General features: G+C 48.1%; 1 protein-coding gene across 5 annotated transcripts in view; it reads left to right on the plus strand.

Moving 5' to 3' along the window:
- The window catches only part of ITSN2 (intersectin 2), a 142493-nt gene that overhangs the window by 121645 nt on the left and 5099 nt on the right, over positions 1-15749 (plus strand). For all 5 annotated transcript variants that reach the window (XM_077774070.1, XM_077774072.1, XM_077774071.1 and 2 more), the window contains 8 exons: positions 2033-2154; positions 5648-5754; positions 6842-7025; positions 11454-11552; positions 13416-13583; positions 13912-14127; positions 14708-14829; positions 15607-15689. In XM_077774070.1, coding sequence (XP_077630196.1) covers positions 2033-2154; positions 5648-5754; positions 6842-7025; positions 11454-11552; positions 13416-13583; positions 13912-14127; positions 14708-14829; positions 15607-15689 — 1101 coding nt within the window. The remainder of the gene's footprint in view (positions 1-2032; positions 2155-5647; positions 5755-6841; positions 7026-11453; positions 11553-13415; positions 13584-13911; positions 14128-14707; positions 14830-15606; positions 15690-15749) is intronic.

Genomic DNA, 15749 nt, shown 5'->3' on the forward strand with positions numbered 1-15749 from the left:
TAGTGAGTATCAGAAGGAGCATGCCCAGTACATAAAACCCATGATTTCCCAAATATGTAATTCAAACATGAGTAAATTTATAGAAAAGAATTACGAAAAGTAGAGACCGAATGTGGGTGTTGCAGCATGTCAGGGATTGGAATTTGTAGAGCCCTGGTGTCTAGTGTGAGGGTGGGGTGACCTTAGACACCACTCCGCGGCTTCCGTCAGCTTGCTCCTCTGGCCAGTGACTCTGGCTCGCGCCATGAGAGCAACATGCCACCAGGTGCCCAGCCATCGCCTCCCGCCTCCTCGCCACTCACAACCTGGTCAGACAGGTGTCTATATTAGCCTTCCAGGGTCAGAACACTTGGCCTCCGTGCAGTGCTCCCCCACAGAACAGAATAAAATACAGTCCCCAGGACAGATAATTTTGAACACGACAGTGACACCGGGATGTCGTCTTGCCTTTTTCTATTTCTGTGTTACTGTGAGAATTTTTTTTAAGCCTTTGGCAACATGCACAGAAAATAGACAGTTGTCTTCCTGAGAACTCTTAGTCCAAATCTATACAAAACACATAAAAACTCAAAAGTAAGCAGAGGAGTGCCTGGGTGGCCCAGTTGGTCGAGCGTCCGACTTCGGCTCAGGTCATGATCCCCCGCGTCAGGCTCTGTGCTGACAGCTCAGAGCCTGGAGCTGCTTCAGATCCTCTGTCTCCCTCTCTCTCTGCCCCTCCCCCGCTCGCATTCTGTGTGTGTCTCTCTCTCAAAAATAAACAAACAGTAAAAAAAAAATGTTTAAACACACTCCAAGGTAGGCAGAAAGAGAAGCCCCCTTGAACTGCCCCATCTGCTCCTCGCATTCTCTGCCTCCGTGGCTCTGCTCGTGTGTTCCCGGCGCGGGGCCGCTGCGTCTCCGCCAGCGATGCCCCACCTACGCAGGCTGGGGCGGGTCCCCCTTACACCTGCTGCCTCAGGGGCCATCCATGCCTCGCTGGGCCTTCCCTCTCCCTCGTGTTGTAGCTTGGAGGCACCTACCTGCTCTTTCTTTTTGTCTGAAGAAGGGCTGCCTGAGATACTTCCTCTCTCACTGTGCACAAAAGCAAGCCCTCAGCTTCTTACCAAGCGATTCTGGAATTCTGTTGCTTCGGAGTTTGACATTCAGTTCAGCTCCCATGTGCCTGTAAACTGACCCAAAGTGACTGCAGTGCCGCTCGCCCTGACGCCAGGCCGCTAGGGACTCCCCTCCCTCACAGTCTTACCTGTGGCTGTGGTGTCCCGAAACCACTTCTTTGTGCTGGTGAGTTAAGGCACTGGTATTGTTGGGAACCACTGGGTCCTGGGAACTTCAGGCCTCCTGACCTTAACACTTCACTTTGAGAAATCTACAGAAATGTTTCTCATTTTTTTTAACAGTAGCTCACAGTAGGAAATATATTCTACATCCCAGGTACACCCTTAACTAAAAGTGTTCACTTTCAGTACTTACGAGGGCTGTGCACAAGGTAATTTGTATTTATTTGTGTGTTTGCTTTAATGCTAGGCCCGACCTACAGTTTTAAAAACCTAAATTGGGGGCGCCTGGGTGGCTTAGTCGGTTAAGCGTCCGACTTTCGCTTAGGTCATGATCTCGCGGTTCGTGGGTTCGGGCCCCGCGTCGGGCTCTGTGNGCAGTTTGGAAAACACTGCTCTTAAGCATTTGATTCATTGAATCATTTCAACATCTTTGAAAATGGCCTGAGATAATGAGAACCGCATAGATCTTCACAAGTTCATCACAGTTCTGAACTCTCTGAGGCCATTTCTTAAAAGCCTTAAATCGGTCATTCATTTGGGAAAGAAGTCAGGACCACGCTGAGATGGTACAGGCGGTGCTGACTTGCTGCCTTGGTCGAGCGGCAGGTGGTCAGGCGGGCTTTCCGCAGTTGGAAAGGCTGCGCCTGGCTTTTTCGAGGCACCACTTGTAAACCCAGCACATCTGCTGATAAATGTCTGTTTCCTACAAAGAAGACTCAAATACTGTTTTGAAACTCTACCCTGTCTTTCCATAGGGTGTGCTGATCTCCAGAGCCTGGACACCATGCAGCCAGTTGAGAGGAAGAGGCAGGGCTATATTCACGAGCTGATTCAGACCGAAGAGCGGTACGTGGATGACCTTCAGCTCGTCGTGGAGGTGAGGGCTGTGCCCGCAGGGTGGCGGGCCTTGGCCTCAGAGTCAGGCATCACCTTTGATGTGTGAATTCACGAGTAGCGACAGGAGCTCTCACACCCTCAGAACAATTTGTGGCCGTGGGGGGAGGGGAGGGCGTGCCTGAAGAGCCCCAGTCCACTCCTTCCCCCACACGTGGCCATTCAGGGTGCAAAGGACAAGAGGCGTCTCAGCCGCTTGTGGGAGATGCCCCATCAAGGAAGGAGAAGGGCGAGGGCAGGGGCGCCTGGGTGGCTTAGTCGGTTAAGCGTCCGACTTTCGCTTAGGTCATGAACTCGCGGTTCGTGGGTTCGAGCCCCGCGTCGGGCTCTGTGCTGACTGCCAGCTCGGAGCCTGGAGCCTATTTCAGAGTCTGTGTCTCCCTCTCTCTCTGACCCTCCCCTGCTCACGCTGTCTCTCTCTCTCTCCTAGAAATAAATAAAAATATTTAAAAATAAATAAATAAATAAGGACGAGGGCAGAGCCGGTGGGAAGGCCCTAAAGCAAACTTCATCTGCCTCACGTTTGCCCGTTTGCTGTGCTCCTCTGACACCTGACATCTTTGTAGACTTTGTTATTTCCAAAGGGGCTGTGAAATGGGGGGAGTGTTCATCTAATGTTCGTACCACTTTGGAAACCAGAAGAGGACCACGTGGTAAAATATTTCCCCGTTGTGACGTCCTTATGGCTTATGCCGATTAACGTGGCCAGTGTAGGCTGATAACAGCTGTTGGAGCAGCGCCCCGAAATGATTTGTGTTTGAGTGCACAGAGTGAGACTAGATACTCTTGTTTCCATGGCATTCAGTCCCCACTCAGCGTGTCACGGCCCTCACATGAGAAGCCCAGTTAAATAAACAGGGCACCCGATGGGAGCGCGTGCCCCCGCACAGGCCCAGCAGGTGCGCCCTACGCCTGGCCGTGACCTCGCTAGCAGCACGGAGCAGAGGCTGCATCCTTCTGCATCTGCGCCCCTGATTCGTTCTCCACCCGCCGTGCAAGCGGGGACCCCCCAGACCCGGCACATGGTCTGCTCACGTGGCCATTGCGCACACGTCTCAGTTGCTAACGTCTCTCAGTTGATAACTCCCCCCAAGGCTCTGAGCTCCTGACAGGGGCATGTGTCCCCCACAGCCTGCATCCCCAAAGCTTCGTCCGGCCCTCTGCAGGCCTTCCCATCAGTACCGAATGAACCACGTGCGTTATCCCTGCACCACTCTGGCCAGGAAAGACGGCCTAGAAGAAAAACCCGCCTTTATTACTAACCCCTATGAGTATCAGCCCTGCTGCTGGTCAGATCCCAGTCCTGAGAGGCTGAATGGGTGTAGACATAACTTTCTGACCCCAGCACACAGGAGACAGGGGCCACATGTTTGCCCCACTCAGACCAGTCACTTAGCCACTTGGGCCTTGCTCATCCCCACTCTGCCCACCTTCTCTTGCCTGAGAGGTAAGAGGTCACGTCCGGGTCAGGGATTTAGGGCGAAAGCACTGTTCCCAGGCTGGGTGTTCTCAGACGGAGGTTCCCAGACGGCCCGACCACCTTCCGCCTCCACTTGTCTCACCGAGGCACGTAAACGGAGTGAATCAACAGAGGAACATATATTCATCAGTGGATGAAAAACAGACCACCAGGTGCCTTCCCTGTCCTTCAGGAGCCCCTCAGAGCAGATCCACCACCTGGCCAGGGCTCGCTCCCGTGGGAGGGTCCTGACATCTTCAGTCTGATTTTGGAACCATAGAGGTTTTGAGATGTCCAGTTCATAGCACTGTTATCTGAACTCTTTGAATCCGTGTTCAACTCCACTCAGCAAATAAACATTAATTCAAAACCTACTATGTGCCAGGGCACCTCGGTGGCTCAGCCGGTTAAATGTCTGACTCTCAATTTCAGCTTAGATCATGATCTCATGGTTTCATGAGTTCAAGCCCCACATCAGGCTCTGGGCTGATGGTGCAGAGCCTGCTTGGGATTCTCTCTCTCTCTCTCTCTCTCTCTCTCTCTCTCCCCCCCCCGTCTCTACCTCTCCCCCACTCACGCTGTCTCTCTCTCTCAAAATAAATAAACTTTAAAAATTTAAAAAAAAAAAACCTACCAGGTGCAGAAAGCACTGTGTTGGAGAAGAGAGATTAAAGAGAGTTCCTGCCCTCAAGGAATTCACAGTCGTGTGGAGAGACAGACAGACAGCTGCAGAACACTGAGGTGGGGGCCAGCACAGGGAAGACCACCCTACACCACAAAGGAGAGTCGGGAAAGACCTTCCCAGTGAGGCTTTGGCCAAGGCCAGAAGGACAAGGATGCGTTTTCTGTGCCCAGAAGAGGACGTGGACGCAGGGAGGCCTGTGCCAGGGACTGAGGGTCCTGCAAGTAATCGCAGTGCCTGGAGGGTCGAGTACTCGAGGCCCAAGCTGGGGGCGTGGGCAGGGGCCTGGTGAGCCTCGAGAAAGCGTCTGCGTCTTACCCGCAGGCCATTAGACGGTTCTAATAGAAATAGACTGGTGTGTATCTTAGATCACACATGAGAAGAGTTGCCTCAGATAACTTTACAGTTTCCTTAAGGCTCTGAAAGTCATTCCCTAGGAATCCTAGTTGTTTAGCGGAAACCTGGATTTCTAACCAAAAAGACTGGCATTTTGGTTCTGGTTCCTCCATGTTCAAGGTTTGAGACCTTGAGCAGATCACTCTCCCAGCCTTTATTTCTTCCGAGTGCCCTGGGCATAATCAGAGCTGACTCAGCTTGACCCACGTCATCTGTGAAGTTCACTCAGAACCCACCTACACACTCGTGTGTGTGCTTGTGCACATAGACACGTATGTCAGCCCTTTCGTGTTCTGCAGTACAGATGCACGGCACGATCATTTCCCCTGCAGTTGGCCAGCCTCTGAGGTCCATGCCTGCTTCTCGGGGCAGTCTCAGGGTCATAGCAGTTGTCACTGTTTCTTTTGCTGAACTTCTCCCAGCTTCCAGAACTCTGAGGTGCCGCCACGTGACAGCTTCCTCAATTCTGCAGCTTTTATGGGGTGTAGATGCCTTATGCACATGGTTATTTAACTTTCCTGATCTCTCTTGCAGATAGGTATGAGAATCTCCTCTTACTGGATGAGGCTGCTAGACTCAGTCTTTAGAATTAGCCGTAATAAAGGGGCACCTGACTGCTCAGTCAGTGGAGGATGCAGCTCTTCATCTGAAGGTTGTTGAGTTCAAGCCCCACTTTGGGCATGGAGCCTACTTAAAAAAAAAAAAAAAAATGAATTATCCCCAATAAGAACCCAGATAGCAAACAGTAGGGAAATTATGCAATTTAAAATTTAGCAACCCTAAGTATCCTAAGTAGGCTTATTTAAAAACATCATGACTTTAAAAAAAAAAACATCATGATCGTATTAGTTTCATTATATGAAGATACTGCTTGATTTTGACAACATAGGCTGTCTATGCCCACCTAAGCTAACTTCTTTCTTTTGTGTTTGAATTTAGGTTTTTCAGAAACGGATGGTGGAGTCAGGCTTTCTCACTGAAGGAGAAATGGCTTTGATCTTTGTAAACTGGAAAGAGCTCATCATGTCTAACACAAAGCTACTCAAGTGAGTTGTGAGCAGCTCCTGCCAGCCCCCAGGACTGGCACTTCCGCACAGAACTCCCTGCAGGGCAGCTTAGCCAAGTTACTTTCAACTATTTTCTGCTCCCTCAAGCTTTTTATGTTATTATCATTTTAGGAGACGCCCCATAACTGTAAAATACGTAATTTCTGAAGTTGAGAAATATAACAAAGAAAATACTTTGATTAAACAAAGATTTAAAAAAAATTTTTTTTTTAATGTTTTATTTCTTTCTAGGAGAGAGAGAGACAGCGTGAGCAGGGGAGGGTCAGAGAGAGAGGGAGTCACAGACTCTGAAACAGGCCCCAGGCTCTGGGCCGGCAGTCAGCACAGAGCCTGACGCGGGGCTCGAACCCACGGACCGCGAGATCATGACCTGAGCTGAAGTCGGACGCTTAACCGACTAAGCCACCCAGGCGCCCCTGATTAAACAAAGTTTTTAAATCATAAAATAAACAGTATCTTAATATATGATTTCAAAATATACTTGACTGTACCGGGTAGAGTAGGAGAGAAGCTGTAGCCCATGGCCTGGACATTACTGGCTGGTCTGACAGTCTCCTAAGTCCCCTCGGGGTGATTTCCCATCCCTGAAGCCTGTGAGGACAGACTCCTAGTGGGGCGGGGGAGGGGGACCAGCAGTCCTAGTTGTCACTGCATCTCCGCCTCCTGGGGGCACACAGCTCAGCAGCCCTCCTGGGGACAGGGCTCACCTCCACCTCCACACCTGGGTTCCTGCTCCCTTTTCCCCCTAGAGTGTAGAAAATTCCTTTGTTCTTGGTTCAGCTGAGAACAAGTTAGAATTTTTCTAAAGGAACTTTGCTAAGAAACAAAGATGAATCCAAAACAGTTCCAAGGACCTGGAAACACCCAAGCGTATAGACTTCATTCTCTTACTCTCCGTCGCCCAGGTTGGCTTGGCCAGCGGAACGTAGGCCCAAGCTGCCTCCTCCTCCTGACTCTCCCCTCACAGTGCCAGGTTTTCTGGTCACCCACTGGGGATCATTAGTTCCCTGTGATATTTCTCCTTTGTTTACCAACGACATGCACAGCGAGAGTGTGTTGTTTGCAGGGCCTTGCGGGTACGGAAGAAGACCGGGGGAGAGAAGATGCCCGTGCAGATGATCGGGGACATCCTGGCGGCCGAGCTGTCCCACATGCAGGCTTACATCCGGTTCTGTAGCTGTCAGCTTAACGGAGCAGCTCTGTTACAGCAGAAGACCGATGAGGACACGGATTTCAAGGAATTTTTAAAGGTAACGCCTTTGTGGGGTCAGAGCAGGCCAGCCCGTCCCCAGCTGGAGGTGCTCGTGCAGCTGCAGTCAGGACCTCCCCTGGGGAAGGGCACCCGCAGATTCCAAGGAAACGCCGATGCAGCAGAGAATTTTCTGAGTGCTTGTGTTACTTTCCATGTTGAGCTTGTGTCTCTTGGCACTGGGGCCATAATTTTGCCCATCTATTAGTATTCTTTAAGCCTAATTACTTAAATCAGCTAATCTATACTCCAAAATTTTCCAGAATGTCACTTTATTAATTTTGTAAATTATATTTATTTTATAGCCATCTTATGCCAGAAAAGGTATAAAATAGCCTACTCAAATATCTAAAATGCAACAAGATGAGACGATATGTTGTAAGTGGATGAACACAGTGGGACGAAAGGAAATGAAGGGACGAGGGCGGCACTGGGACTCGGGACGCTTTGTAAACACACAGGTGGGCCCTCCCCGTGCTCCAGGTGCACTGAGGTGTCCTCACAGCGTCCAGAAACCACTGAGAAGAGGACACAATCGGTTCCACGACTGTGGTTATAAATTAAAACCAAGCCCTAGGGAAGGAGAAGTAACACTAGCACGACACTCAGAGAACACGGTGTGATGTAACCTGAACACACCTTGCGAGTGACCCAGCTGTGAGCTTTGCATGACTTCTTACCAGAGAGTGTCATGCGTCAGAACATCTCACTGACGTCATTCAGTAACAGAAACTATCACTACGCGTGTGACAGTGACGAGGGAAATGAAAGTAAAATCTGTTTTCTTGCTTTTTTACATGTCTTCTTGTTTTCTTGGTTTCTGAAACAGTGCATGTTGGGATCTGTTGTACAGCCACAGTGCCTTAAGGGAGAATGCATAATTTTAATGTCTTCTTTATCAATAAAGGATAGAAACATAATTAAGCATAAAATATAAGATGTTTAGGCAGAGGATAAAAATTCCAACAGGAAAATGGTGTAAGTAATAAAGATAAAACCACAAATGGTACCAATATATCTAAGAACAGATACATTGAAAAGAACTAATAAAATGTAACTCTGGTAAATCTAATAGAGAACACAAGTAAAAAGAACAGACATGGAAATATTTCTTAAAGTAAAAGAGTATATAAGTCAAAGATATTAGCATATGCTAATAAGTGTCAAACCGTTAATAAAATTTGTAGTTTTCTATTACAATTTGAAAACTGCTTCAGTAAGAATGGAAAATCTGAAGATATTATTAGCCAAGGATAAAACTGTAACTTACCCCAAAAGAGGACCTAGGTTCATCTGATGGACTTAATGGTGAATTCTGTCTAACCATAAATGGATAATTCCATTCTGTACAAGCTATTATAGATCATAGAAAATAAATCAGAAACCCATTTAATTCATTGTTTAAACAAAAGTGTTCCTGACCCCAAGAACCCTGTTTTCATATTTGTATTTAATTATAAAAATAAGGGGCGCCTGGGTGGCTTAGTCGGTTAAGCGTCTGACTTTCGCTTAGGTTNTAAAAATGAGGGGCTACTAGGTGGCTCAGTTGACTAAGCATCCAACTCTTGGTTTTGGCTCAGGTCGTGACCTTATGGTTCATGAGTTCGAGCCCCCAGTCAGTCTCATTCCTGTCATCACAGAGCCTGCTTTGGATTTTTCTGTCCCCCTTTCGCTCTGCCCCTCCCTCTCTTGTGCAGGCTCTCTGTCTCTCTCAAAAATCAATTAAAACATTTTTTAAAAGAATTTAAAGACCACATAATAAGCATTCAATAAATGCTAATTATATTTACCTTCCTTATGGTGATCTTAGGGAGGCAAAAATGATTCAGTATAAGTAAGGCACTGAGGACTGATTTTTCAATTGGTGGTAAGGGTGGGAGGCACAGGGTTGCTTAGAAGTGAACTAGAGGAGGGGCGCCTGGGTGGCTCAGTCAGTTAAGCATCTGACTCTTGATTTCGGCTCAGGTCATGATCTCACAGTTCATGAGCTCGCGCCCCACGTTGAGTTCTGCACTGACAGTGTGCAGTCTGCTTGGGATTCTTTCCCTCCCTCTCTTGTTGCCCCTTCCCCTCTTACACACACGTGTTCTCTCTCTCTCAAAATAAACATTTTTTAAAAAAATGAACTAGAGGAATCATACAAGGGCACCAAAATCACAGACACAAATACTGGTCAGAATAAGATAAATGTGGGATTGTGAGTGCATGCAAATGTTTTAAAATAATAGTAGAGGGGTGCCTGAGTGGCTCAGTTGGTTGAGCATCCAACTCTTGATTTCAGCTCAGGTCATGATACAGGGTCGTGGGATCGAGCCCTACATCAGGGAGGCTCTGCCTTGGATTCTCTCTCTCCCCCTCTGCCCCTCTCCCCTGCTTGTGTACTCTCTCTTACTCTCCCTCTCTCTCTCTCAAATAAAAATAAATGAATAAATAAATAGAAAATAAAATAATAGTAGAACTAAAAATAGGGTCTGTAGGGGAGCCTGGCTGGCTCAGTCAGTGGAACATGTAACTCTTAGAGTTGTGGATTCAGGCCACACATTGGGTGTAGAGATTACTTAAAAATAAAATCTTAAAAAAAATTGTTTTTAATGTTTATTTTTGAGAGAGAGGGGGAGAGAAAGAGGGCATGAGTCAGGGAGGGGCAGAGAGAGAGAGAGAGACACAGAATATGAAGCAGGCTCCAGGCTCCGAGCTATCAGCACAGAGTCTGATGCGGGCCTGAACCCAGGGACCACGAGATCATGACCTGAGCTGAAGTTGGCCACTTAATGGACTGAGCCACCCAGGTGCCCCAAAAATAAAATTTTTAAAAATAAATTGGACTCTTACCTTCTAAGTACATTTTTTTAATTTTCAAAATCGTAATAACAATAGCAGTGTAAATAGGGTTATCAGTGCTATCACAACTATAATAAGGATAAATAAAAAATTTATAGTTTCATAATGAAAGGCATTGTGTTGATTACATTAAGAACAAAATCTAGGGGCACCTGGGTGGCTCAGTCAGTTGAGCATCCGACTTTAGCTCAGGTCATGATCTCACAGCTCGTGAGTTCAGCCCCGTGTTGGGCTCTGTGCTGACAGCTCAGAGCCTGGAGCCTTCTTCAGATTCTGTGTCTCCCTCCCTCTCTGCCTCTCCTCTGCTTGCTCTCTCTCTCTCTCTCTGTCTCACAAATAATTATTAAAAAAAGAACAGAACCTAGCAATAAGCTGTGTTCTAAATGTTACTTTTAAAAAGTCTCAGAAAATAACAGAAATAAAAAGCATGAAGATGCTTGCTATAGCAACATATATAGATCTATGCAAAAACAAAAGAAGGGGACGGTTTTAATATCTCATAGTGGGAAATGAATAGGTAAATTACAGTAAATTTGCTTTTCAGCCATTAAAAATGGTCATAAAAAAAAAGTCATCCAAGAGTACTAGCTACTCTGTTCAAGTATTATGCTAATAATAGGAGTAAAAGCAAATAAGATGTGGTCCTTAGTTCCCTGGAACAGCCTGCAAGGTCATGGAGATGCCTCAAACCTGGTACCTCTGCCTGTCTTCCCCAGTCCAGATGTGGTGTCATGATAAAGGTGGCCACGGATGATTTGTAGGGGCTCAAGAAAGGTCACTGAACACGAAAGCATCAAGGAAGGGGGAGGCCTGGCCACTAGGAGGCATAATCTGAGTCTACAGAAATGAGTATGAATTAGCCAAGTGAAGAAAGAGCAGAAGGGATTTAGCAAAGGCTAATGCATTCATTACCTGGCACATATAGGTGCTCAGTAAATGGTAGTGATTATTTCTAATAAAGCAGGGATAGCAGGCAGGCAGAAGCGGGGGAAATCACAAGCTGTTTAAAAGACAGAGTTGAAGGTGACTCCTAGGAGTGGGAGAGGGGTGCAGAATGGTGCTACCAACACAGGGATGGAGGTGGAAGAGAGGCTTTCATGAAGGAAAATGAGGACTTTGGGGCGTACGGAGGTATTGAGGTGCCTGTTAGGAGACCCAGGTAGGAAGGAGAGTAACTTGGCCAGTATGGAGCTCTAGAGAAGGTCCGGGTGGCTATCTGGGACTCAACTGCTGGGGGTCTTTGGGCAGCACCTACAGTTAAAAGCAGGTAGAGGAGAAAGAGGAAGTGAGGATTGGGAAGGAGTGGGCTGGGAAGACAGCCGTCAGTGGTTCTGGAAGCAAAGGAGGAAGTGATGGCCTAGGCTGCCAAATCCATGTAAGAAAGAAAGAGCGAGCTGAAAAGCATCCTCTGGGTTCACCAAATGAAGGGACATACTCCTGCTATTAATCTGATATATATCATTTTGAATCCTGAGTTTCTAAAAGAAATTTGAAATCAAAAAGGCAGTCAAATTCAGGAGCGTGATTGGTGTTTCCTTTGTTCTCGTTGAAGCTCTGATTTCCTCATGAGCCTCCCCATTATTTGCAGAAGCTGGCCTCTGACCCTCGATGTAAAGGAATGCCCCTTTCCAGCTTCCTGTTGAAGCCCATGCAGAGGATCACCCGCTACCCTCTGCTCATCAGAAGTGTGAGTGCCCCGGCTGGGACGGAGGAGCCGGGCCCCTCGGGGTCCACAGAGGCCATAGTCAGGGAGCCAGTCCTGCCACATGGTCTGATGGACCAGACACCGTGCGCGTGCACCTGTACACACACACAAACACGCACATACAGTCTGGATCAGGCAAGGAAGAGCCATCCAGTGTCACTTAGGTAACCTGTCCTCTCCCTCCCCAGGAAAACTCCTCTGGGTCTCTCAAAGTCACGAATGTGGTTTTCCAGGCAGAGCAAGTGCCCTCCAGGTCTGCAGCCGTGGAGCCCGTCGTGAGCCCAGACAGAGTCCACTATTGGCACAACCTTGGGCTTCAGTCTTTCTGCTGAGATCTAAACCCATCCACCAGCGAAACACCTTTCCTTAGATGTCTCAGTGTGTCCTACCCTGAGCTCATCGCCATCCCCTTGCCCTTCCCCAGTTCAGCTTGCTAACTAAACAGTCCCAAGATACTGTCCATCTTTTAGCATAAGCAATGTGGGCCTCTTGAGCCAATATGCTTTCAAAGGAGAAGCCATACTTACAAAAGATTTTTCCACAAATTATCACTGATACAATTTTAATGGTCTTACAAAGGAAAACAGTAGAAATAATATAAGACTGTTACTTTTATTGATTATCTCTTGACCATTGGTCCCTAAGCCATATTAACTCCTTACGGACCTTATGCTACAGAGCTTATGTTTCAGTTATTATACCAAACTAACCCGTTAATACACAATAACCCAAATATTTAAAACTCGAATATTTTGAAGCAGATGTATTTTTCAGAATTCAGAATGTAATTCAAAAATGGCATATTACAGGGGCACCTGGGTGGCTCAGTAGGTTAAGCGTCCAACTTCAGCTCAGGTCATGATCTCACGGTTTGTGGGTTTGAGCCCCGCATTGGGCTCTGTGCTGACAGCTGGCTCGGAGCCTGGAGCCTGCTTCGGATTCTGTGTCTCCCTCTCTCTCTGACCCTCCCCTGCTCGCACTGTTTCTCTCTCTCAGAAATAAAAAAGAAGAAGAAGAAGGAAGGGGAGGANTGACACCCCAGCAAACCCTGGGCATCGCCTCTAGCCAAACACAGTAATGTTCCTACAGTGAAATCCATGAATAATCACCTTTAAGTGGAATAAACAGATCTGTCTCTTCAGTTTAGGTCAGGTTTTGCTGCCAAATGAATATTGAAGAAAAGCTTTAGGCTTTCAGAGCTTTATCCCATTTTGTAATTGTAAACAAAGGACGGTGGCCCTGGGTGGCCAGAGTCAAGACACAAGCCATCTGCTGATGAGACCACACGGTTGTATGCCAGCTTCTATTCTTTTACACTTGTTACATTGGTTTGAAGTCACTTTAGAATGAACTGAGTATGTTTTTCTACAAGCTGATGACATGATTTTATTGTATCTTTCCTGTAGCAGAGAATTCACTGCTTTTTTCAGATTTATAAAAAAGATCAGTGACCCCAAAAAAATCTTATAAGCCATTGCTATTCAGTAAGTTAACACTCTTACGAAAGCTGCAGCCAGGTTATACTGGTGGGTTCACCCTAAAGGCCATGGCTTAAAGTACTGGGGGGGAGGAAGGGAGCCATGTGTGGTAACGTTTGTACCAAGACCAACCCAGAGAGTCGCTGGACACCCACAGGTTTCAGGGCACTTGATCCGTGTAGCAGTTGGCACACCCTCTTGTAACTGAGTTACCAGGCTCCCCAAGAACTCTGGGGCTACGCGCTTCCTTAGGGCAAACAATCGTCTTACTCATTGTATACCCAGCGCCCAGCACGTACCGCAGGCGGTAGGACTTGTGGGTAGAAGACACTCCACTTCCCACATGACGCAGCCCGCTCTTTTCCAGATTCTGGAGAACACCCTGGAGAATCACGTGGACCATTCCTCCCTAAAGCTGGCTCTGGAGCGGGCAGAGGAGCTTTGTTCCCAAGTTAACGAAGGAGTTCGGGAAAAAGAAAATTCAGACAGACTGGAGTGGATCCAGGCACACGTTCAGTGTGAAGGTCTTGCAGAGGTGAGGCCTGTGGTGTTGAGGTGGGTGCCACTAGGCAGGCTCTGGGTAGGGAACCGGGTTCAGGCCTTCACCTAGTGTGGACAGGATATGCCTCAACCCAGCCCACATGGACTCCCTGTCCTGCCCCTTCTTGGGCTGTCATTGTTCTTTCTTAGGAAGAGAAATTTGATATCTTTATTTTGAGTTCTTTGAACTCAGTCAATAGAATCCCCCATGTCAGTTTGGACTCTGAAGGCAAATCAGTGCACCCTTAGATCCAGGACACAGGCTTCTCACGGGGCTCTGGGATGGTTTGTGCTGGGATTCACAGTGACAATTTCTCTTTAAGCAACTTATATTCAACTCCCTCACCAACTGCTTGGGGCCCCGGAAGCTTCTGCACAGTGGGAAACTATACAAGACCAAGAGCAACAAGGAACTACACGGATTCCTCTTCAATGACTTTCTGCTTCTTACCTACATGGTCAAGCAGTTTGCCGTTTCCTCAGGCTCTGAGAAGCTATTCAGCTCTAAGTCCAATGCCCAATTCAAAATGTATAAAACGGTAAGTGTCACATTCCTGGCTGTGGCATCAGGACCATAACGAGGTGATTCCTTCACCTGGAGGACCTCCTTCCTGGCCTGAGCCTTTCCTGTCTTCATGGGACACTCTTCACCTGTCTCCAGATGGGTCACTCCTCCTTTGTCATTTCCCAGGGAAGCAGCCCCAGTGTGGCTGGGGCCTCCCTGTCCTCTGACAGCTGGACTGACAGCTGGATTCCAGCTTTGGATTCCGGCTTCCTTGCTGGCACATGTGACACGATCCCGCCTCTGTCCACATTCAGCATCAGGTCTCTCTGTAAAACCGAGGCAAAGTGCTAAGTATAGGTACACAGAGGAGAGACCCTGTCACATGAGCAGTCACAGACACTCGGAGCTCCTGTCCCCAGTTCAGTAACATCTCATCTGCCCAAGAAGTTTTCTTCCACAAAATGAACACAGGCTCTTTTTCCCTAAGTAAAAGACACTAGACGCTTCTCTCCTCCTCAACAAAGCTCTTCAGGACAGATAGAACTCTCCCTAGATGTAGGCGGGTGGAGGACTCTGGCCTATTTCACAGTCTGTTTTGGCCCTAACTCTTTCAGCCCATTTTCCTGAATGAAGTCCTGGTGAAACTGCCCACAGACCCTTCCAGCGATGAGCCTGTCTTCCACATTTCTCACATCGACAGGGTCTACACCCTCCGAACAGACAACATTAATGAGAGGTCAGTCCTGACCACGTGTGACCTGCCTTGCAGCTTGGACAGCTCCCTTCCATAAACCCACCTCCAGTCCGTGCTCAGTGCTACTAATTCCGTATCCTCAAGCTCTGCTAACCAGCGCCCTCCACCCTGGTCCCGCTGGTCAGCCTTGGCTTAGACATGCTGGTTATTGCAGCCGCCTCTACGTGTGTCCCTGCTTCTAGTCTCTCCTCAGGATCTTCCAAAAATGGCAGGTCCAGCACCTTGCTTCCTAAAATCCCTTGTGCAGCAGTCCGGGCTCCTTCGCCTGGTTTCTGAGGCCCTCTTGTCGCAGCCTGTCCTGCCCTCCACCGCACAGGCCCTGCCCTCTAGCCAGAATGCCTTCCTCCTGCTCTGCCTGGCCAGCCCTGCGTCCTCCATGGGGCAGCTCAGCACGTATGTGATGACACACCAGGGGGTGCTCCTCCCCTCTGTGCACGTGGTTCTTGGTGTTCTTTGTATGGTAGAATGTCGCTCAATCATGCCAAAGTGCCACTGATGAGGCATCTTCTGTTTCTGCATGCCTGCACCTTGCAAGTGCCTGGTGTCTTATAAGCAGTAACTGTCTAGAAATTCTCAGCCTGAAAGTCAGTTATCAAACAAGACTTTCAGCTGAACTAAGATTAGGTCTATGATGGGAAACTTGTCAAAGCCAAGGTTAGCAATGGAGTGAAGAACAAGTGCAGAGCCCTGGGGCTCCTGGCTGAACCTGGGAGGTACGCCAAAAAGCCACCCCATGGCTGTGCTCTGCTTCTCCTCCAGGACTGCCTGGGTCCAGAAGATCAAGGCGGCCTCTGAGCAGTACATCGACACAGAAAAGAAGAAACGGGAGAAGGCTTATCAAGGTAGTTGGTGGTGCCCTGGCAAGTTGGAAGCAGGCTGCTGGGGTCCAGAGGGGGGAGGGG

The sequence above is a fragment of the Crocuta crocuta genome, unplaced genomic scaffold (assembly GCF_008692635.1).
Source record: "Crocuta crocuta isolate KB4526 unplaced genomic scaffold, BGI_CrCroc_1.0 scaffold246, whole genome shotgun sequence".
Taxonomy (NCBI): domain Eukaryota; kingdom Metazoa; phylum Chordata; class Mammalia; order Carnivora; family Hyaenidae; genus Crocuta; species Crocuta crocuta.